The sequence below is a fragment of the Neoarius graeffei genome, chromosome 9 (assembly GCF_027579695.1).
Source record: "Neoarius graeffei isolate fNeoGra1 chromosome 9, fNeoGra1.pri, whole genome shotgun sequence".
NCBI classification, from domain to species: domain Eukaryota; kingdom Metazoa; phylum Chordata; class Actinopteri; order Siluriformes; family Ariidae; genus Neoarius; species Neoarius graeffei.
In genome coordinates, this window is record NC_083577.1 from 86,397,818 (window position 1) to 86,423,034 (window position 25,217).

Sequence of the window (25,217 nt, forward strand, 5' to 3'; positions counted from 1 at the left end):
GAAGCTAGTACGCCTGGCACCAGGGCAATGCAGGAGTTGCCAGAATGATGTTGATGACAACAGCGGACTGCCTTAGAGACTCCGGCTCTGGATTATTCCTTGGGGTTTACTCCCGAAGTCTCTCCCAGGAATGGGTATAGCCGCAAGACAGCGGAGGTTTGAGGTCAGAGTTTTCCTTCTCCTAGATGAGCTACCAGGTGAACCGCTCTTTGTCTGACCTCTCATCTAGGACCTGTTTGCCTTAGGAGACCCCACCAGGGGCAAATGCCCCTGACAACATAGCTCCTAGAATCACTGAGGCACTCAAATCCCTCCACCATGTTACCGTAAGGTGGCGATTCAAGGAGGGATCTGTCCATAGGACCACTTTAAGCCATACACTCCACAGAGTGGGGCTTTATGGAAGAGTGGCCAGAAAAAAGCCATCACTTAAAGAAAACACGTTTGGAGTTTGCCCAACAGCATGTGGCAGACTCCACAAACACATGGAAGAAGATTCTCTGGTTGAATGAGACTAAAATTGAACTTTTTGACCATCATGGGAAACGCAATGTGTGGCGCAAACCCAACACCCTGAGAACCCCCATTCCTACAATGAAGCATGGTGGTGGCAGCATCATGCTGTGGGGATGTTGTTCATCTGCAGGGACAGGAAAGCTGGTCAGGACTGAAGGAAAGATGGATGGCACTAAATACAGAGCAATTCTGGAGGAAAACCTGTTTGAGTCAGCCAGAGTTTTGAGACTGGGACGAAGGTTCACGTTCCAGCAGGACAATGACCCTGAACATACTGCTAAAGCTACACTGGAGTGATTTAAAGGGAAACATTTAAATATCTTGGAATGGCCTAATCAAAGCTCAGACCTCAATCCAATTGAGAATCTGTGGCATAACTTGAAGATTGCTGTACACCAACACAACCCATCTAATTTGAAGGACTTGGAGCAGTTTTGCCTTGAGGAATGGGCAAAGATCCCAGTAGCTAGATATGCTAAGCTAATAGAGACATACCCCAAGAGACTTGCAGCTGTAATTGCAACAAAAGGTGGCTCTACAAAGGATTGACTTTGGGGGGTGAATACCTATGCACACTCCAGATTTCTGTTTTTTTCATCTTAATTATTGTTTGTTTCACAATAAAATAACAATTTTCACCTTTAAAGTGGTCGGCATGTTGTGTAAATCAAATGGCGCTAACCCTCCAAAAATCCATTTTAATTCCAACTTGTAATGCGACAAAACAGGACAAACACCAAGGGGGATGAATACTTTTGCAAGACAATGTAGTTACACAAAGCCCTTTTCACACAAAGCCCTTTCTTTCCTTTGTTGAGCTAATAACTGTACTGAACAACGGTGAGCCGAAACTCACCTCTCCAAGATGAGAGTCTCCAAGCGGCCCTTTAGTCTCTGTGTGAGCAATGATTACTTTTACACCAGGCAGGATCTGCATGAGAACACACACAGAGTATGGTCACGTGCCTTACAAAACCAAGCATATGCAGGAAGTGTGAGGGAAATGTGTGGGTCTGTAGAGCGTGTGCAAGTAACCTATTACACACACTTATGTGGAAATTCAACAGGCAATTAATTTGGAGTGGGTGAATGCAAGACTGACACAAATCAACCAAGGAAATGACTCATACAATTCTGGGGAAATTACTAGGATGTGTGAACAAAAGCCAATATTTTACTCGGACTCAGCATGGGAGTGTGTGCAATCGGGTCAGAAATAAACTTTAAATACTGAAAGGATTAATGATGCATATTACTGGTAATGGAATGTAGATCAGGTGTGAAAAGACTGTGTGTGTGTGTGTGTGTGTGTGTGTGTGTGTGTGTGTGTGTGCTTTCTCACCTTCCCTGACTCCATCAGAGGCAGACTGTGTGGTGAGCCTCTTTCAACCAGCCGCACTCTGAAACAGGTTAAAAAACAGATTTTTTTTTCCCCGTGTAAAGGTGAACTTATACATGACACAATGCCAAGTGCATTCTTTACTTTTATAAAATGGTGACACAAACAACAGGATAATATCAAGTTCTTAATACATTATTTAGTTGATTATAAATAATAATAATAATAATAATAATACACACTAAACATAAAAAAAAAAATTCTTCCACTACACTGTGTTCTGTGTTAATGGTAAGTTTTGTTTGCTAAGCAGAATAACAGGCAAACATTAGGGCTTCATTAGACAGAACATTTGCTTAATTGTAACGGTTTTCTGAGTTTAAAACCTGATGCATTCAGAACTCAATTACTGTGATGCAATCAGAGGTGTGTGTACTGTGTATCAAGGGTTTTACAACGGCACTCAGCGCTCCATATCTAAAGAGTGGCAGGAAGTAAAAGCTCAATCAAACACGATTAAACCCCTTCATTAACCCACATTAACCATCAAACACCACTCTTAACCCTCATTATCCATCAAACATCACTCTTAACCCACATTAACCATCAAACACTACTCTTAACCCTCATTAGCCATCAAACACCACTCAACCCACATTAGCCATCAAACACCACTCAACCCACATTAGCCATCAAACACCACTCTTAACCCTCATTATCCATCAAACACCACTCTTAACCCATATTGACCATCAAACACCACTCTTAACCCTCATCCATCAAGCACCACTCAATCCACATTAGCCCTCAAACACCACTCTTAACCCGCATTAGCCATCAAACACGACTCAACCCACATTATCCATCAAGCACCACGCTTAACCCACATTAACAATTCAACACCACTCTTAACCTACATTAGCCATTAAACACCACTCAACGCACATTATCCATCAAACACCACTCTTAACCCACATTAGCCATTAAACACCACTCAACACACATTAGTCATCAAACACCACTCTCAACCCTCATTATCAAACACCACTCTTAACCCTCATTAGCCATCAAACACCACTCTTAACCTACATTATCCATCAAACACAACTCAACCCACATTAGCCATTAAACACCACTCAAACCATATTAGCCATCAAATACCACTCAACCCACATTAGCCATCAAACACCACTCTCAACCCTCACTATCCATCAAACACCACTCTCAACCCTCATTAGCCATCAAACACCACCCTCAACCCTCACTATCCATCAAACACCACTCTCAACCCACATTAGCCATCAAACACCACTCTCAACCCACATTAGCCATCAAACACCACTCTCAACCCTCACTATCCATCAAACACCACTCTCAACCCACATTAGCCATCAAACACCACTCTCAACCCACATTAGCCATCAAACACCACTCTCAACCCTCACTATCCATCAAACACCACTCTCAACCCTCACTATCCATCAAACACCACTCTCAACCCACATTAGCCATCAAACACCACTCTCAACCCACGTTAGCCATCAAACACCACTCTCAACCCTCACTATCCATCAAACACCACTGTCAACCCTCATTAGCCATCAAACACCATTCAACCCACATTAGCCATTAATAATAATAATAATAATAATAATATGTATTTATTGCATAAGATAAAAACACATATCCTATGTTACAATATATAAGAATAATAAAAAGCACTAAGTTAATAGAAATAAGAAAAAATATACATAATGTAAAGTTACTAAATAAATCTAATGATAATTTTTAAAAGTATAAAAAACAATTTCTAATTAAGCTAAATTGTATTTAAAAATTAGGCGGTTTACAAAAGAACTCATAAAATGCTGAGTGTTAATTTTAGGTTTTAAAGCTGACTTTTTCCTATGATGATATCTAGTGTTTTTAACCTTTGCCATCATGTTATATAACGGATGACCTTCCAAATTCAAAACTTTAGCGTATATTTTCTTATCTTGTTTTTCTAAAAGAGTATGAATACTAATATGGTTTGAAATATATCTACGCTTCTTACACCTATCTAAAAAACACTGAACTGTTAGTTCAGCTTCAGCGGCACCATACACCGCGAGCCCATACGGAATATTAGGTAGTACAATGGTATTAAATAAATAATCGATTTCTGCTTGATTGTACCCTTCTTTTCTAAGCGATCTTATAACATATAGGCACTTATTTGCTTTTGTTAATTTGTTTTTCACACGAGTTGTGAATCTGGTGTCAGACTGGAAAATGACACCACGCAAAACAAGTTCCTTGACCTGAGGTATACCGGCTATCCTATCAAAACTCTCTACATTGTCCTTTTTCACAAAAGTCTGCTCCTTACATTTACTAAGATTACAAGTCACGGAATTGGAATTTGACCATTCAAAAACTGCATTACTAATTCACAAGCGCAATCCTTATTCCTCCACACAGGCGCGGTAATAGTGGAATCATTCGCATATTTATACAAGAAAGTTGTGGAACCATCATTAATTTCAAGGTCATTTAGAAAAATATTAAAAAGATAGGGACCACTAACACTACCCTGGGTGGTACCTTGATTGACCTCTTTCCAATGCCCTACAAAAGCATCGTGGATAACCCTTTGTTGCCTATTTTTCAAGAAATTTAGATACAGATTGGTAACATACTGTAGGAGTTAAGTGGAAGTTTTTTCAGTTTTTCAGATAATTAATGTTTAACACAGTCAAAAGCCTTGCTGAAGTCCATAGTAAATAAACGCACAGCTTTACAGTCAGGATGATCTAAGTACATATGTACTGTATGTTGAATGGCCAGCAAAGCATCTGTACAATTTCCACATCCCTGTAAGCAAATTGGCTTGGGCTGAGATCTTGTTCGACAACATCTTTCACGTGTTTCCTGTAAATGACCTTTTCAAACGCCCGTGCTATAACTGGTGTTATACTTATTCCTTGATAGTCGTTGTTTACTTGAGGGAGATCAACTTTAGGGATAGGCTTGACGTTTGCTCTTTTCCATGACCAAGGCCAGACCTTTGTAGAAAGACAGCTTTGTGACGATAGGGACGAGGATTCCAGCGTGATCCTTCCAGATCCAAAAGGGGGAGGTTATCCGGACCAACAGCAGTTCGTTTTAACTTAGAGAGAGCGTGCCATACTTCTTGTTCACTGATTTGCGGAACCTGTACACTCTCATCGATAGTTACAGAGGATGGCTCAATATAGGTGTCGTCAGTACATATACTGTAGTTCCAAAGTATTCATTTAGCTGTATTATTCTCTTATTATCCAGGGCAATACTAGCTGCAGAGATACGTCGCTGTGATCAAGAGTCGACTTCCTTCCACCATTTATGGCTGCCTATTGGAACCTCCAACAGATGCTTCCTGTTGTCACTTATAAGATGGGAAATACATTTGTTCAAATGCTGTAATCGGTCGGCACTAGTACTGGAAATGGAAATTCTGTTTTTGGTCTTAAGCATGAATTTGACCAGAGGCGACATCCATAATGGGTCCCGTGAAGAAATAGACACCATTCGACAAGGCATACAGCTATCCAGATGTCCAAGAATAATCTCTTCCAGTTTCTCTACTGCTTGATCCGGGTCAGTTGCAGATAGAACTTGGTCCCAATTCTCATTTCAAGGGGTTGGTAAAATGCTATCTTGCGACGTTCACGGCGATCCCGAATCATCACTTTTCGGCGCATAGGTCTAAGCTTAGATCCCGCCGGCAGAACAACCCTAGAATGGTCAGTCTTGATTAACATATTCAGCAGATAACATTTGCCAAACAGGTCTTTGCGGTTAGTTAACACGTTATCTAAGCACAAGTTCCCTCTTGTTGGAAAATCAACAAGTACATTCCATCCAGATAACTGATGCAGTTGGTTAAGGTTCATCTAGTTAACATCGCCACCACAAACAATGACTGTATCAGGATGGGAATCCAAAGCATTGTCTGCAAATTCAATCATGAAGTTCATTCAGTCAAGTTCTTTATATTTGTATTTTGGTGGATGGTAAACACCACAACCTAACAGCCGATGTCCCGAGGGTAATCTCAGAGTCAAACATATCAGATCGTAGAGTTTAGATCTGTAAATATCAATAACATCCAAGTTACTTCGCACATAAATAGAAATTCCGCCTTTACTCCTACAATCCAGCCTGAACCAGTTCCTGTCCCGTCTAAAGATCTTGTAATTTAGTATGTTAACTACACTATCTGGCATATCTGGTTTGAGGTGTGTCTCCGATACGACACATATGTCGATGTCATTCTTATTCAAATCGGCTTCGAGAGCTACAATCGCTCTTACTCGATTTTTAGTTTTGGCGAGACTGCAAATATTCGTAAATAAAAATTTCGGTACAGCAAAATCCGTGTTTGGTTTTCTTGCAGAAGGAGACACCTGTCTATTGAGTGTTAATAAATTCTCAGGTGAAACTCCTCTGGTTGAACGTCGAATAGTTCTGCCCATGCTTTGTATAACAGAGATAGGCTTGCTTTCATGTGAAGTAACCAAGTAGTTAGTAAAATTCAGACGACTTTCATGGTACTTGTACGCTGCTCTGGATCCCCGATACCTGAATAGGTTAAGCATCTTAAGAGTGTGGATTACAACCGGAGCAGGTTTGAGTTTTACCGATGATTTTCGGAGTCCCAGTAAGTCTCTTCTCGTATACTTGAATTCTTTGTTCGATTTAGGTGTCTCTAACATTACACTTGTCCTATTTTCGGGACCTGGGTTGACTTCAACATCCATACATATCCATAGGTTCAGACAAATGTGATGTTCCTTTGGTGCAAAGACTAGGATACCGTGCTTTGTCCATACTGAAATCATGTGGCGTATCAAGCTTTGCCGGGAAAGGCAACTCACAGCTTTAACATTCGGGCTAAAAATACTGTCTCCAGCGCATTCTTGTTACAGAAATCCGCCACAACAGTCCTATGAAAACCTAGCAGTGAATTGGTTAGTAAATGGTATCTTTGTAAACTGCCCAAGTTAAGATTAAGAAGAAATAAAACAAGAGCTAAAAATCATGTGGCAGCCATAACCGACACCTGCCATTAAACACCACTCAACCCACATTATCCATCAAACACCACACTTAACCTACAGAATCCATCAAACACCACTCTTAACATACATTAGCCATTTAACACGACTCAACCTTCATTAGCCATTAAACACCACTCAACCCACATTATCCATCAAACACCAATCTTAACCCAAATTAGCCATCAAACACCACTCTTAACCCTCATTATCCATCAAACACCACTCAACATACATTATCCATTAAACACCACTCAACCCACATTAGCCATTAAACGCCACTCAACCCACATTATCCATCAAACACCACTCTTAACCTACAGAATCCATCAAACACCACTCTTAACATACATTAGCCATTTAACACGACTCAACCTTCATTAGCCATTAAACACCACTCAATCCGCATTATCCATCAAACACCAATCTTAACCCTCATTATCCATCAAACACCACTCTTAACCTACATTAGCCATCAAACACCACTCAACATACATTATCCATTAAACACCACTCAACCCACATTAGCCATTAAACGCCACTCAACCCACATTAGCCATTAAACACCACTCAACCCACATTAGCCATCAAAGACCACTCTTAGCCTGTATTATCCATTAAACATCACTCAACCCACATTAGCCATTAAACACCACTCTTAACCCACATTAGCCATCAAACACCACTCTTAACCCACACAATCTTTCAAACACCATCATTAACTAACACCAGCCATTAATCATCATCATTAGCTCACATTAGCCATTAAACAGCACTATTAACCAACAATATTTATCAAACACCACTCTTAACCCACATTAGCCATCAATCACCATCATTAACCCTCAATAGCCATCAGACACCACCATATTCCTTTATTCGTCCATATTATCCATCAAAAACCATCAAACTCCTTTGTTAACCCATATAAGGCATCAAACACCATAATCAACCCACAGTGTCTATCAATCACCATGATTAACCCACATTAGTAATCAAACACCAACAAACCCCTTCATTAACCCACATTATCCAAACAAGTTCACAACCTATTATCCATAAAAAATTCTTCCTTAATCCACAATAGCCATCAAACACCCTGATAAACTGTTATCTATCAAACGCCATCAAACCCCTTCATGAACCCCCATTATCATCTTTCTAAACCAACATTATCCATTGAAGACACCAACATCAACATTTTCTCAACTTTAGCGTCATCTTGACCTCGTCTGGGTTTTGTGTTTTGGACCTTTTAAAGGACTCACCTGTCATGTCGAAGTGCTCTCATGTCCACATAAACAGTGGTGGGATCAGGACCAGCTGTACCCTGCATGGGACGAGTGGAGTTAGTCTGGCAAGTAAAATCGTTACCATGACAGAAAGATCTGAAGGACCAGATCCTGTGACTTCCATCCTTCAGGAGGAAGTTTTTTTTCCAGATCTAATACAATAATTTCAACTTGATTACAGCACAGTATATCAGAACAATATACTGGAGAATTTAACACTGACATATTAAATTTCTCAAATGAATTGATGTTCCAATAACACTTTAAGATCAGCTTGGGGGAAAAAAAAACCCAAAAAATAATTTCAGGGTCCTAATAAATATTTCCCAGAAAAAAGCATGACGTATAAGGTGGAAAAAATGTTTTAAATGTGTTCCACCTTAATAATTTCCAGCCCACTGGAAAAAAAAAATCATCCATTTCAGTTTTTCGTGTCACCATTGAGATGTTTAGAGTAACACAGAAAAAGAGGGATAAAAATGGCTAACAAATAGTACGTTATTTTTACTCTGATTGGGTCTTTCAGGATTTTTTTTTATCCCTTACCCTTGATAGGACCAAGTGGAAAAATACCGCAGAAAAGGAGACGGTTATACCAGTCTCGACCACAAGAGGCAGATGATTTTTCCACCTTTTGCTACTTGAAAACAGCTTTGTTAGTGGCATCTGCATATTGAAAAGCACCGACTAGTGTACTTTTACACACCCAAAGCAGCATTAGCAAAAAAAAAACAAAACAAAACAAAAACAACAACAAAAAAAACCCTCAGGCTACACATTTTCAAACACAGTTTACCATGCCCTCATTGACTTCCCCCTCGAAGGAATCCATTTGAACACCTTAAGGGCAGTTTCAGTAATTTATCAGCTCAAAGACTGGTAGATGGTTTCTTCAATCATCACTGTATATGGTAAGAAGAAGAAGAAGAAGAAGATCTTATCCATAAGCAGGCTTGTAGTACTCGAGTCCAGGACTCAGACTCGAGTCCGACTCGTGCCCTAATTTTAAGGACTCGTGACTTGATGTGGACTTGAGCACTGATGACTCGGACTCATGTATTAACTGCATTCGGACTCGTAAATTCTTATAAAAAGTTGGCATAAGATATTTATATCTACATTAATTTTTGTACTAATTTTGTGTAAGAGTGTCACACCTGTGCGTCTTGGTGCGTGTATCAGATAGACTCTCGGGCGCGCTCCAGACAGCGCGCGCACCAAGCGGACTCAAGCGTGTGCGCCGTAAACGACTCGCACCTGCACAGGATTAAGGTGCAATCAGAGCACCGATTAAAAACTGTGAAAACACACTTACTTTGCGAAGTATTGAGTTGCGTTGCTGATACATTACCGAGCCTTATTTCCTTGTTTGGTTTCCTGATCCCTGATTTCCTGTTTCTCGTCTGTGATTCTGCCGAGTCTACGATAGCCTGTTTGTGCCTCGCTTGACCTATCGCCTGTTTCACTGTTTTACGATTTTGCCTGCCGTTCTGGATTGTTTACCATCTTCACTTGTATTAATAAACGCACCTTCTGCACTTACATCCGTCTCCCAACCATCTCTGACAGAATACTTCACACTCCCTGATAAAGAGAAGCACATTCACCTGTTCATACGGCATGTTCAGGAGCCAACTAATGTTAATGGTGCTGAAACAGGCACCGTCACATGGTGCGGTTGGAGTCTTGGACTCGGACTCGACTCGGACTCAACTTGAAATTTTCTTTAATGACTTGGACTTGAACACTGGGGACTCGAGACTGGACTCGGACTTGAGGTTTAGTGACTCGACTATAATACTGTCCATAAGGCATTGTGTTCTAATATAGTTTCCATATGGAAGCAACACAAATTGGTGGATGGAGAATGCTTAATATTTTAAAGATATAAGATTTGATAAGATCTGAGAATCCGTTCCCCTTACAGACTCCTTCATCACGGTTCCTGTCTGTTCTGTTTTTATTTATATCACAGCTCGGCTGAATTCAGAAGGTGCGTTTATATTAATGCAGTATGTTCATATAGTACATTTATGGAAGGAGTCTTGGGTTTCGGCATTTTTTTCGATACAGGAATGTCTTGAAGATACAGGAGGTTGTGCTTTCTGAGTTCTTAGTCACATGACAAATTGCATTCTCAAGAGAGAGAATACAGGAAAGGCTGGAACATTAAATGTAAATATAAATAGTTAAAAAGTGGAACGTGTTGTTCAGTAAAAAATAAAATAAAATAAATTTGTAATCACTGGCAAATCACTGTGGAATACACTCATTGGCCGCTTTAATAGGAACTTGTTTATTCTAAGATCCCTGTTCTTGGCTGCAGGAGTGGAACCCATTGTGTTCTTCTGCTGTTGCTTTTCTGGTGAGATGCTTTTCTGCTCACCACAGTTGTAAAGAGTTGCTATGAGTCACTATATGGAGAGTTTGGTTCCAAAATGCTATAGATTCAATTCCACTGTTTCGAGAAAAATCACTTTTTCTGATTACGGGAAGTGATAAAAGGAAAACCGCTGTATCCTGTTTTAAAATTTGTTGACTAACTCCTTAATGATAATAAACTTCAAAACTGAAATCCAGAACTAATTAACAGCTTTTAACTGAACCAAGTAATTTTTTTTTTGTCAAGTCGCTATATATCCACGCCACGGCATTTTCCCCCAAAATGCTACACATCCCTTTCTATTTAAAGAGCATTTAACTGTGTTCTTTCATGACAGATATATCTGAAATTGAATATATAATGTGCTTTAGTATCCTGAAAAATGGGCATCGTCAACCGGTGTGAGTTTATCAGCATGACAAAACGCATGTACGTGCTTTATGCGTGCACAACATCTGGTATTTTCCCGGCACCCGAATGCCACATTTGCTTCACGTGTTCTCGATTATGATTTGCTTTTGACGGCCTACGTTTCTTCCCCACTGGTGAAACCATCACTGCCTCCTCTGTTCCGTCGAAATTATTCATAATTCAGCGTGAAATTGTCCAATAAATGTGAGAAGTGATGAAGCGATTTCCTACTTCATGGGTGCAGCCATCTTAGAATACTTCACGCCAGTGGCGGCCTCTGATTGGCCAAATGGATATGTCTGGTTTTGAGAAAAATCGGTGATGGCGCTTGCTGCGTTTTGGAATGAAAGGCTGTAATCTCATCTCATTATCTGTAGCCGCTTTATCCTGTTCTACAGGGTCGCAGGCAAGCTGGAGCCTATCCCAGCTGACTACGGGCGAAAGGCGGGGTACACCCTGGACAAGTCGCCAGGTCATCACAGGGCTGACACATAGACACAGACAACCATTCACACTCACATTCACACCTACGGTCAATTTAGAGTCACCAGTTAACCTAACCTGCATGTCTTTGGACTGTGGGGGAAACCGGAGCACCCGGAGGAAACCCACGCGGACACGGGGAGAACATGCAAACTCCGCACAGAAAGGCCCTCGCCGGCCACGGGGCTCGAACCCGGACCTTCTTGCTGTGAGGCGACAGTGCGAACCACTACACCACCGTGCCGCCCTGAAAGGCCGTAATGCAGTGTGTAAATCAATGGCAGATATCGCGTTTTGGTGAAAACTGAATATGATACGAGTAAGACATGATAATTGCTGATGGTTTGGTGGCGGGAGTTTCAATTTTTCAAATTTGGCGTTTGTCACATTATGGAATCCTTCAAATCCTTCCTGGCAAAAAAGCTCGAACCATGAATCTGGTCATTTTCCTCTGACCTCTCATCAACAAGGCGTTTGTTTCCATGCACAGAACTGTTGCTCACTCACTCAGTGTTTTTAGTTTTCTGCACCATTCTGTGTAAACTCTCGAGAGTGTTGTGTGTGAAAACCCCAGGAGGAGATCAGCAGTTTCTGAAATACTCAAACCACCAGTCCATCTGGCTCAAACCGACACAGTGAAAGAAAGAAAGTCACACTTCACTGTGAGATCATAATTTTTCCCATTCTGATGTTTGAACATTGTGAACATTAACTGAAGCTCTTGATTTGTGTCTGCGTGATTTGATGTCAAGGGATCGGCTGATTAAAGAACTGCATCAAACAGTACCGCAGGTGGATGGATGGGTGTTCCTAATAAAGTGGCCAGTGAGTGTTAATGCCATAACTACGGTAGGTCTGTGAAAATCAGGCCATCCAATCATTCATCACCCGGTTCACTGCGGCCGATCGGGTTTGGATCATACACACACTACCATGATCTAACTTAAGTCTCATATTGAAGTTGCATTTTAGGCCATGTACGACGAGATTGAGTGGAATAACTGTTTTATTCGATCCACATTCACTGGATTTTGAGAAACACAGCATTTATATTTTTATGTTTTGCAAATTCGATAAATAAAAACTTTATACAAAACGTCCAACAAAATAATTTCAGCTTAGAATGTAAACAAACCAGCGAAATGACGAGCAATTTGTGAAAAATGTGATAATAATAATAATAATAATAATTCTTGAAAAATAAAAAAATATATGTTCTTACCATCAAATACTTTCATTCCATAGTTTGTTGCTTTTTTTTTTTTGGATTTTGTTTTTGAGTTTTTAGTTCGTCCTCGGTTGGTTCAGCAACACGCTCCACCATTTTGTTTTTCTTCTTTAGGTTTTTTTTTAATTTTTTTGGTCGTTGGAAACCAACTAAAAGGTGCATTACCACCACCGACTGGGCTGGAGTGTGGAACAGGAGATACCGGGGGGGGGGACTATATTCTTTTAGCTATTTCTATTTCTTTTAAATACTTGATAACAAAACCGCCATTCTGTTTTTCTCTACTCACTTTATATTAGCTGATATCCTAGTACTAGAGTAGCCAATTAGAGTGCGTGGCTGCTCATATTGAGAGAATGTGGATAGAATAAATGAAAATATTCCACTTCTGTGTGCTAATATATCACACAACGCTGGCGTAGGTTATTTTCATAAAACAGCAGGGTCTGTCTTCTTATACATACAGCGCCCTGTACGATTATTGGCATGCCTTGTAAAGATATGCTTAAAAAAAGGGTTAGAAAAAAAATCCACCTTTTGGTGAAGAAGTTGCTTTATCTCACACTGAAAAAATGAGAAAAATCCAACCTTTAATTGAAATAAATGTATTCAGAGAAAACAAATCCCTCAAATAATTATGAACTATGAATAACAAATAATTAAGAAATAATTATTTTCAACAAAAAACAAAACAAAACATTTTTCTAACCCTTTTTATTGATCTTTACAAAGGGTGCCAATAATTGTGGAGGATACTGTATGGGACAACCCTACTTGTGTGATGTAGCAAATACACAGTAAGTTGGCAGTCGATGAGGGCATGTTATAAACAGTATTTGAACACAAGGTTAGGAAAATAAAAGACTGCAGCATGAACAAAAAAAAAAAAAATGCTTTATAAGCAGCCCAAGCACTATTACAATCAGTGATTGATAGTACAGGCCATAAGCAGGGCTCGACTAGAGTCTCACTTAACCCAAGGTAAAATCACTTCCCCTTAACAGACTCATACACTATATGGACAAAAGTTTGTGGCCATCTACATGACAATGCACAAACGAGCTAAATGAAGAAACGGTTTACCAAAGATGGAGTGAAAAAACTCGAGTGTCCTGTCCAGAGCCCTGACCTCAACCCCACTGAACACCTTTGGGATGAACTGGAACACCAACTGCACCCCAGGCCTCTTCACTCAACATCAGTGTCTGATCTCACTAATGCCCTTGTGTTCTTGAATGAACACAAATCCCCACAGCCACACCCAAAAATATAGTAGAAAGCCTTTCCAGAACACTGGAGGTTATCACAACTAGAATGGAACGTTCAAAAATAGCCTCAATGAGGCTGGAGCTCATACCTGTTGCTGTGTGTGAGTTTGATATCTGATCAGTCCTGTGGGAATCCTGTGGGAGGAATAACGACTTTCATGAAATTCCCAATCCCTCCAGGTTGGGAATGGGTTACTGCCCCAAGTGAAGGAGTTCAACTATCTTGGGGTCTTGTTCATGAGTGATGGTAAAATGGAGCGTGAGATGGACAGGCAGATTGGGGCGGCGTCAGCAGTAACATTAAATGGGGGCGTTGTACCAGTCCGTTGTGGTGAAGAGGGAGCTGAGCCAGAAGGCAAAGCTTTCAATTTACCAGTCAATCTATGTTCCAACCCTCACCTATGGTCTTTGGGTAGTGACCAAAAGGATGAGATCACGGATACAGGCGGCTGAATTGAGCTTTCTCCGTAGGGTGGCTAGGCTCAGCCTTAGAGATAGGGTGAGGAGCTCAGACATCCGAAGGGATCTCTGAGTCGAGCCGCTGCTCCTTCATGTCGAAAGGAGTCAGCTGAGATAGTTCAGGCATCTGATTTGGTTGCCTCCCAAGTGCCTTCCTTTTTGAGGTTTTCCAGGCACGTCCAACTGGGAGGAGACCTCAGGGTAGACCCAGAACATGCTGGAGAGATTATATCTCACATCTGGCCTGAGAGTGTCTTGGGATCCCCCAGGAGGAACTGGAAAGAGGAACGCCTGCTGGAGAGAGGGACAACTGGAATACCCTGCTGCCACCATGACCTGACTTCGGATAAACAGAAGAAAATGAATGGATGGATGGATGGATTGATGGATGGATGCATATGACCCCTGTGTAGGAGCATCCATGACAGGTGGCGCCACCTGGTGATCAATTCCTGTTGGAATATGTCTTTAGAGTCTTCTGGGTGAGTTTCAGGGAAAACATTCCAGCGGTTTACGAAGAGTAGTGTTTGGTGTGACGAGTCACCCAAAAATATCAGACGCCCATAAAATCGTAAATATGACAGGTGGTGCCATCTTGACAACTTTTATGCACACCAACCTGAGGAACATTGTCTGCGAGTTTGATTGAAATCCAATCAATCCTGTAGAAGGAATAGCGATTTTTGTAAATTGTGGACGGACGACGATGACGGATGGATGACGCGTGATCGCATAAGTTGATCCAGCCTGGCCTGCAGCCAGATGAGCTAATAAAAAGCACATACGAGTATAATGGCAAGGTGTCCACAAAATTTTGGCCTTACAGTGTACCTTTAAATGGCACGGCTTAATGCTGGGATAAATTTACACATTACTGTGACAGTCTGCCACTTTGCTACTGTATAAAAAAGAGAAAATGTACAGGATGATACCTCCATGACTTATAAAAGTGTTCGGATCGAATGGTTTTGTGTTCGTTCATTTTTCGGCATTACAGTAAGTTGTACTGTGTCCTGAAGTCCACTGCACTTTGTGTCAGGGGAAATCTGAGATTTTAGAGAATGTTTTAAGACCGAGGATATTTCAAACTGCTGCCAAGACGAACAGATTAACAGCACAACTCATGGCAGCTCTTACGAAGAACACGGTCTCGATTTAAAGGGGACATATTATGAAAACCTCACATTTTCAGGGCTTGTGTACATACATTTGGGTATCTGGAGCCTAACAGCCCATAAACTCTGAAAGAAGACACCCAGTCAGTTTCTTTTGGGCTCCTGTTTCAGAAAACATGAGCTTCAACAACAACAAGCTGTTCAGATTTGTCTCCTCTTTCTATGTCACAAGTGGAGCTCATTAGAATAATCCCGCCCCCTCATCTGAGTATCTCCACTCGTGGCTTGAGTATCTCCACTCGTGTTTGAAGTGAGCAGAAGCTCATTATCATTTAAAGGAACAGGGTTGTATTCTTGGGTTTCAGTCACGTGACTTTTCTTAGCGATTTCACTTCCGGTAAAATAGCTGGTGGTCTAGCAAACCAAAACGGCTGCCGTAGTGCAAACAACTAGAGATAACTTATCAGAGTACGCTCGTAATCTAGAAGCCACTGCTGGCTTTAGATATATTCAGAAGATTGCTGTGTGCAATGGAATCGACCGCTACAGTCTGGGAAAGAAGGATTTGTCATACGATCTGGAAAACTACCCTTCAGCCGAGTTCCCCGACATCTCGAACTATCTGGTGTTGCAGACGTCCTTCTACACCGCAGAACAGATGAAAGCGTGGAAGAGTATGGAGGCTTACAACTTTTTTGTATGTAGCTGGGTAAAGGACCTCGGGATCAAGTCACTGCCCAATGAATCCTGGATTGTTTTTGCCCGTGGAAGGATTTTTTTTTAAGCTTTTCGTTCACGTCTTTACAATGAAGCGCTGCAAGTTGAAGTGTAAACGAACAACAGTTGGCTGATTCTCACCTGTGTTGGCTCTTATCTCTCAGCTAAATCATTCACAAAGATCATCAGAAACCCCTTTAAAGACCTGGATCTTAGTTACACAAGACGGAGAAGAAGTGATCGCGGCGCATTGTAACTGTACGGCTGGGGAAGAATTTTGTCGCGACCTTCATGCATATGGACTTTGTGAGGAGGAAACAAAGAAACAGCTGGGGACTTTAGCGCTTCGTGACTAAAAAAAGTACCGTAAAATAACAACATAGCAAGAAAAGTACTTGGAAAACACTAAGGCCAGAGCTGAGAGGGAAATGCAAACCTTTCACCAAGTGATCACTGCAAACTCGAGCACGCTTCGACTCGGCTCCCTTCGATTTCAGTCAGCGGTTCACTGAAAAGCCGCCTTTCTCCACGTCTTTGTGTGAAATCCTGTGTTCGTTCACCCTTTTTTATTAGTTCACGGGGAACCCTGAAGAAACTTTTATCAGTTTCACGGTTTGATCGATTCGAACAACTTAAAACAACGCAAGCGTAAGGCATTTTTCATGCGAGCGATGCACCTTCTCTGTACAAACGCTTTGTCAGCTGAGCTTTGGTCGACCACCAGCTAAAGTTTTGAATAACTAATGAGGCGGATGAAACCCAAGAATAGACAGGGTGAAAAGGAGCTGTGATGCTTTGTCCTTGTGGTATTTTGACCAAAGCATATCACAGACATTTCATTAAGGCTACATCCACACGACAACGGCAACGAGATTTTTTTTTTAGCGGGTAAAAAAAAAAAAAAAAAAAAAATCACGTTCACATGGGCAACGGATCAGTAAAATATCAGGTACATATGGCAACGCAACGCTTGCTGAAAACGATGCAATACACATGCCACACCTCTACGTGCGCTGTAAGACGGTCCCATCGGAGACACCAGAACAATAGAAGAAGTAGGACGCATGCGCATAAACCCCTTCTTCTAGTCATGTCATCGTAAACAAATCCGTTCTACTCATCCAGACGACTTTGCAATGGCGCCGTTGCCAGATTTTTCCAGTCTGGAAACCGTTCTCAAAAAATATTGTTTTGGGGCACCCAAAACACCGGTGCCGTGTGGACGCCAGGCCGAAACGCTAAAAAATTTTATCGGATTCACCTGAATCCGTTGCCGTGTGGACAGGGCCTAAGGCTACGTTCACACTGCAGGCTGAAGTGACTCAAATCCGATCTTTTCGCCCATATGTGACCTGTATCCGATCTTTTATTGACAATATGAACGACACAGATCCGATTTTTTCAAATCCGACCCAGGCCGTTTGGATATGTGGTGCTAATTCCGATTCCTATCCGCTCTTTTCATATGCGACTTCAGTCTGAACCGCCAGGTCGCATTCATCCGACTTAAACATCATCAACAAGCCACAAACGTCACTATTCTGCGCTGAAGTAGGCGGCGGGTCTCTCAAAAAAGTTACAACAACATGGCGCATAATCACGGGCGCAGATAGAGGGTGGGACGAGTCATATTTAAATTCACCTCGTTCGGTCCCCCCCACTTATAGGGAGGAAAAAACGTCTATGCTGTCTTTCTTTGTATAAGGCAAACCTCACGGAAAAATCAAAAGACTAATTACCATTCGGTTTATTGAGGTGCACAGCAGTACATACATAGTTGCAACAACTCACATAAAACAAAACAAAGACTGATATTCGGTTGGTTGAGCTGCGCAGACTGCACAGGTTGCGAGCTCGAGCTTGGTTGCTATGGTTACTAACAACAAGTTTGACAGGCATATCGGGGTTGGGGTTGGTTTGCTGGCAGCTTTGTCCCCCCCCCCCAGTTTTTTGTCCCTCCCAGTTCAAAAAACGTATCTGCGCCCCTGCGCATGACATCAGTGCGAGGGACGCTTCGGGCTGTGAAGGTTCTGAATCTTCTCAATGGAAGGACGCAGAGGTTAGGGAGCTGATTTCCATTTGGGGGGATGCAGCTATTCAAGCTAGATTGGATGAGTCATACCGCAACCGGGCGGTTTTACTTCCGTAAACACTGGCCATGCTCACTGCGTGTGACGTCGTCGTATCCTGCAATGCGCATGCGGAACACTTTTAGGTCGCTTTTCGTTCATTCTGAGGATCACATACAAGTCACATATATTTGTTAATGTGAACGACCTCACAAAAAAATCGGATTTCACAAAAAAAATCGGAATTGAGCATTAAGCCTTGCAGTGTGAACGTAGCGTAAGACTTCAGGGAACTGTGTCAAGTTGTGTAAAAGGGGTACAATATGTCACCTTTAAGTCATAACCCATCAGGATTTATCAAATCAGCATCACTTTTGTTTTTTACTCATCAAGAATTTGTAAGAAATCTGTACAAGTGAATCGAGAAATGTTTTAAACATTTTTTTTTCCGTAAAAACAATCTATAATTGGGAAAAAAATGGAAGTAATAAATAATTAAATAATAAAACTACACAGATTAAAACAAGACATCAGAGATAACAAGTAAACAAGGACTGTACTAAATCACAGATGGCGTTAAAGCAGCTTTCTATGGCATGCAGATAAGCTATTCAGAAATACACACACACACACACACACACACACACACACACACACACACACACACAAAGCAGACTGTGTACACGCTTCCCTTCTACACACTGTACCTGATCAGCCAGGTTGCCCAGTCTGTTGGGCTGACGGAGTGGGATGGATACACACACACACACACACACACAACCCATACGGTAAACACACACAAAACCCCACAAGACACACATTATAAGGGAAAAAAAAAGAAGAAAAAAAAATGAGAACACAGACATGATGCTGAGAAATCAATCACTAATTTCATTTACAGCACATTCAACACATGCATATTCTGAATTATAATTAAAATAAATAATAAAATTACATTTTTGATTATCAGCCATTCAACATCCTCAGATTTTCCTCATAACTTCAGATTTCCTTTAACATTCACAGGTTTCACTTTTAAGTATGTTCGTTTTGATTAAAAACACGATTCAAACCATTTAGTATGAAATAACTCAATGTGAAAGTAAAGGCGCCCCTCCTCACCTGAAGGCAGACGGCCACGTTGACTCTGCAGCCGAAGGTGGTGCTGACAGCTCGAGGCGAGAGACCCAGGTCCTTAAAGATCTTGGAGAAAGACTGAGTGAGAGCGATGCGCGGTCTCTCCTCGGCCACCACCATGCAGGTGCGCACGCATGACAGGTTGATGTTTCGTAACTGATGACATGCAGACAGGAGGGTAAATAAAGAGTTAATAAAATATAACCGGAAATATCTAGCAGCAATAAGTCAAGGTGGCTTGACTTCATTTCATTTATTCTGTCTATCAATTCTTTTTAAACATTATATCTTTGTTTTTTTGTGTACTTATTATAATGTTAGTTAATGGCTTTGTCACAAATTTACAATAAGATACTGAGAAGCTAAGATACCATAAATGGTCACGTACATCTAACAAAGAAAAGCTAAATCGAGCGATGTGACGGGGGAAAGGAACAGAACTTTCATTCCAATTGTAACCTAACCCCTACTTATTAAAAGGAGAAGATATACCATCCAAAACTACAGAAACACAAAAATATTCATAAGTAGTTAAGGTAAGTTATCGCACTGAGAAAATGTAAGGAAGCACCAATGTGCAGTAGGTTACACATTCACAGTGTTGCACTTACAAATAGAAATATGAGCTATATGGCATCTATATTTACTTAAATATAAGACATCTGATTAATTTCTAGCCTGGAGGACTGTACGTGCCTCGTTTTGATACATAAATATTAATTAGGCTGATCCTAAACAAACTAAGTGTATTGACTGGCAACGAGTTCCATCGTTCTGCAGTTCTAATAAAGTATGAATTCCTGTTGTAATCCTGTTTGTGTAAATAAATGAAATTGTAATTGTTGGGGTCATACTGTAATTACATGTTCTATAATGTGGCTCAAATATATCTAAGTAATTCTCAAAGCTAGACGGCCTTTCGATTTCATAAAATCGGTGAAATTTAGTTCCGTCTGAAATGTGGTGATTGTGATATCTGTTTATTTCTGTAATATCTCACAAAATATCAGGCCATTCTGTGGCTGGGAAGTTATTTAATTTGAGGGGATTAAAGCAAATAATGTGCATGAAATCGCTCGCTTCGCGCAGTCAAGCAGACAGAGGAAGTCCGTGTGCGCATGCGCAGGTTTACCTTCTTCTTCTTCTTTTGGGTTTTACAGCAGCTGGCATCCACAGTGTTGCATTACTGCCATCTACAGGTTTCCCTTTGAGCGTGCACTGACAGTTCCATCATTCTGTCGCTAAACGAACAGCTGATCACACCGAGGTGCTCGCTGAGCGCCCATATTTATTAGTTTGGTCCTGCACTTCCTTTCCTTCGTATATAACATAACGTCTTTTCTTCTCGCTTTCTTTCCGTTACTGTAGTCGGTCTTTCACGTTTCATTCGCACACTCACGTCCTCCATTTTTCTCTCCTGTTTCAAATCTGTATCCCACAATGCCTTGCGTGAACGGGGAAAGCCCACCACGTGATGCATGATGTAGTATCTTGTATTGGGTCATGGTGAAGCAGGAAAAAATAGCGGAGAATTTAGGGCCAGGTGGAGATAAATTCATTAATTGTTCTATTTTTAAAAAATAATAAAATTGGAAGTCTGTGATTCAAATTCAGTAGCTTTCGGTCACTAAACAAAAATAATTGGGTGTCGGGAAAATTCTTTTTATGACCTACACTTGAAAAACCTGAAAAAATCAGATCCATGGAGTCTATATGCAGCCTGGTATAATAATAATAATAATAATAATAATAATAATAATAATAATAATAATAATTTCACACTGTCAATCAATACACACTTTTCTAATTACTAATGATATCAGATCAAAACTATCAGTCCTTGATGACAGCCATTAACCTTCTTGAGTTGTTTTAATTTCCAAGCAAAAGACAAGAAGGAAGAGTGAGTGTGTGTGTGTGTGTGTGTGCGCAAGAAAGAGATAGTGATAGAGAGAGAGAGAGGTATACTGACCCGCAGAGCTTCAGTCTGAGAGCCCAGGCCTTTAGTGCACATCTCCATCACTGAGTAAGAGCAGAAAGTGACACGTACTTTATACTGACTCACAGCCGAGAGCCACACTGACACGTTACTCTCCAACTCCAGAGGAGGGACTAGAACAGACTGGTGCCCCGAGTATACACTGCAAACACACACACACAGAGCAGTTTAGAACATTATCCAAAATAATATTATTACTAGGCGGCACGGTGGCGTAGTGGTTAGTGCTGTCGCCTCACAGCAAGAAGGTCCGGGTTCGAGCCCCGTGGCCGGCGAGAGCCTTTCTGTGCGGAGTTTGCATGTTCTCCCCGTGTCCGCGTGGGTTTCCTCCGGGTGCTCCGGTTTCCCCCACAGTCCAAAGACATGCAGGTTAGGTTAACTGGTGACTCTAAATTGAGCGTAGGTGTGAATGTGAGTGTGAATGGTTGTCTGTGTCTATGTGTCAGCCCTGTGATGACCTGGCGACTTGTCCAGGGTGTACCCCGCCTTTCGCCCGTAGTCAGCTGGGATAGGCTCCAGCTTGCCTGCGACCCTGCAGAACAAGATAAAGCAGCTAGAGATGATGAGATGAGATCAATTTGAGCATGGGCATTTTAAACTTTTATAAACATCTTTTACTTAATTTACCATTTAATCTCCCATCACAGTTGAAACTGTAGAACTCTTCACCCATTTCCAGTTCTCTAGTTTTCCCCAAAATCAGATCCAGGGGAATAGTTAACTCGTTATTCTATTTAAAAAAATAAAACACGGACTCTCAAATGGCACAACAGAAGAGCAATCCCTCTACCATCCGGAGCTCGAGACTCTGTGGCCCCAAGTGTCTTGGACTCTGGGATGCTCCCAGTGACGAACTATTCTCTCTCTCTCTCCCCTATCAATCACAGCAACACGAGCAAATCCTGGGTGTTTCTGAGCTGTCAGTGTTTACAGAGAAAATCAGAGTAAAATAGTCCCCTCCCTCCACCACCACTTCTCAACGGTGTCAACGTTTTCTGTGTCTTTTCCTACAACCTCAATTCCAAAAAAAGTTGGGACACTGTGTAAAACATAAATGAAAACAGAATGTGAAGATTTGTAAAACATAGAAGCTGTATATTTCATTGAAAATAATACAAAGACAACGTATCGGATGTTGAAACTGAGAAATTTTATTATTTTTTGAAAAATATCTGCTCATTTTGAACCTGATGTCAGCAACACGTTTCAGAAAAGTTGGGATGGGGGTGTGTTTACTACTGTGTTTCATCACTTCTACTTATAACAACACTCTGTAAATGTTTGGGAACTGAGGAGACCAATTGCTGTAGTTTTGAAAGAGAAACGTTGTCCCATTCTTGCCTGATAATTTATAATTTCAGTTGCTCAACAGTTCGGGGTCTCCTTTGTCGTATTTTGTGCTTCATAATGCACCAAATGTTTTAAATGGGAGACAGGTCTGGACTGCAGGCAGGCCAGTTTAGCACCCAGACTCTTTTACTGTGGAGCCATGCAGTTTTAATATGTGCAGAAAGCAGAAGGCCAAAGCCTTGTCCCTTGCATACAGAGATTTCTCCAGATTCTCTGAATCTTTTAATGATATTATGGACCATAGATGATGTGATCCACAAATTCTTTGCAGTTTTACATTGAAGAACGTTATTCTTAAATTGTTGCACTGTTTGCTCATGCAGTCTTTCACAGAGCGGTGAACCCCTCCCCATCTTTACTTCTGAGACACTCCGCCTCTCTGGGATGCTCTTTTTATACCCAATCATCTTACTGACCTGTTGCCAATTAACTAAATGTGGTTTTGTTTGTTTGTTTTTTGCATTACACAACTTTTTCAGTCTTTAATTGCATGAAAGAGAAACGTCATCCCATTCTTGCCTGATATTAAATTTCAGTTGCTCAACAGTTCGGGTCTCCTTTGACGTATTTTCTGCTTCATAATGCGCCAAATGTTTTAAATGGGAGACAGGTCTGGACTGCAAGCAGGCCAGTTTAGCACCCGGACTCTTTTACTACAGAGACATGCAGTTTTAATATGTGCATTTAATATGTGTATTCTGTTTTTATTTCCAGTTTACACAGCATCCCAGCTTTTTTGGAATTGGGGTTGTAAGAAAGTCTTTGTGCAATTTCTCAGTGTTCTAAGTGTTGATCCAATCCTGACCTGCAGAGGCACCAGAGAGCGAAGCCGAGGCCACAGTAAGGGTCCAAGCAGATGGCGATCTGTCGTGAAGGGTACAACTCACACTGCAGCTTTATGGAGCGACACAAGGCACTGGTAGCAGCATGAGACATCTGTGAGAAAAACGACACAAGAGAGTAGGAGAGTTTAGATTTACTGTACGGAGGCTTCCTGTGTCCTAAACACTAGATATAAAACATGCCACAGTGTCAACAATCTCTATATGCATGCTCTAACTTCCACACTACTCTGCAGTACACTATACTCCATACCTACTATAGCCCATTCAGCACCCACAGTACCCTGTAATTTCACTACAGGGATATTTATACACTGCAACCCCGCTATAACAAAGTCTTTTACTACGAACGTACACATATAACAAACTAAGTCTGTGCCCCCTGCCTTTAATAACAATGAGTTAGCATCTTCAAAAAAAAAAAATCACTGCATCACATCCACACGTATTTGCACTCATAGCATGTGCGCAGCACCATTAGGACTAATGACTGTACCATGCACCTGTTCCAGATTAGAGCGCAATCACAGCGCATGCTTATACAGACTCTCTAAACACACAGACTTGGTGAAGTATACACGCTGTACCGAGTGTCTCACATTACCAAGCCTCGTATCTGTGTATTGCCTTTCTGGTTTTGTCTTTGTTTTGTGTATTTGGACTCTGCTTTTTGTCTTTGCCTCCGCCCTTCTGTTTCTGTTTGTGCCTCGCGTGACCAGTGCCCATTTCATGACCCTGCCTTTGTATTACGTATTTGAACTGTTTGTAAATAAACACTCTTCCGGCAATTACATCTATCATTCACACTGAGCCATGCACTCCTCTTCCCACCAGAGACAAACTATAAGTAATCAAGTCCGCATTCAAGTTAATAATACGTGTTAACGCCATAAAATGAAGGCCCGCGTCATAAAACGAACGCTGGTCAACGGATCGATAAAAGGACGAAATGAGTGCTGATACTGCGAAACTTAACACCTAGTTAAAGCACACTGGTGGAATTTTTATACCCCCCCTGCTTAACCCAGCCCTGCCCCGCCCCACAGCGTGACATAAATGACATCATCGGTGATTCGTAACACATGAATGAACAGAATGGTGAATATTTAGAAAACAGAGCGAGTCAGTGTGTGGACATCGACAATGATACACTGTTAACGCCAGCAATTTCCATAACAGGCAAAGAAATCATCATCATCATCATCACCTCCATTCGTGATCCTTTAACTCAGTCAGTGAACTGCGACAGTCAGTGCGTTTACATGCACATAGAGAAAATCGAATTTCTGCCGTAGCTCGACTGAACTCGAAGTTCTAAATGCCATGGAAACACCTTAGCTTGGCTGAAATCGGACCGAACTGGATTTCTCGTAATCGAGCTACGCGACCTAGATTATGCGATTGTAGCCGAGCTACTTAGTGCATGTAAACCCTATCGAGCTACGTAGTCGAGCTACTTACTTCAGCACTGACCCTTCCGGAAGTGATGAGTGACGAGACCACAAGCGGGAAACACAACAGCCTCGGT

The 25,217-nt window shown here is 41.4% G+C and overlaps 1 protein-coding gene across 4 annotated transcripts in view; it reads right to left on the reverse strand.

Moving 5' to 3' along the window:
- The window catches only part of dip2a (disco-interacting protein 2 homolog A), a 333,910-nt gene that overhangs the window by 12,808 nt on the left and 295,885 nt on the right, over positions 1 to 25,217 (reverse strand). For 2 of the 4 annotated variants that reach the window (XM_060930430.1, XM_060930428.1), the window contains 7 exons: positions 23,653 to 23,783; positions 21,471 to 21,639; positions 19,484 to 19,654; positions 19,069 to 19,098; positions 8,205 to 8,266; positions 1,859 to 1,916; positions 1,373 to 1,447 (listed from right to left, as the gene is read on the reverse strand). In XM_060930430.1, coding sequence (XP_060786413.1) covers positions 1,373 to 1,447; positions 1,859 to 1,916; positions 8,205 to 8,266; positions 19,069 to 19,098; positions 19,484 to 19,654; positions 21,471 to 21,639; positions 23,653 to 23,783 — 696 coding nt within the window. Of the gene's footprint in view, positions 1 to 1,372; positions 1,448 to 1,858; positions 1,917 to 8,204; positions 8,267 to 19,068; positions 19,099 to 19,483; positions 19,655 to 21,470; positions 21,640 to 23,652; positions 23,784 to 25,217 lie in introns of those variants that run through there. The other 2 variants (XM_060930429.1, XR_009655398.1) reach the window with 2 other exon arrangements.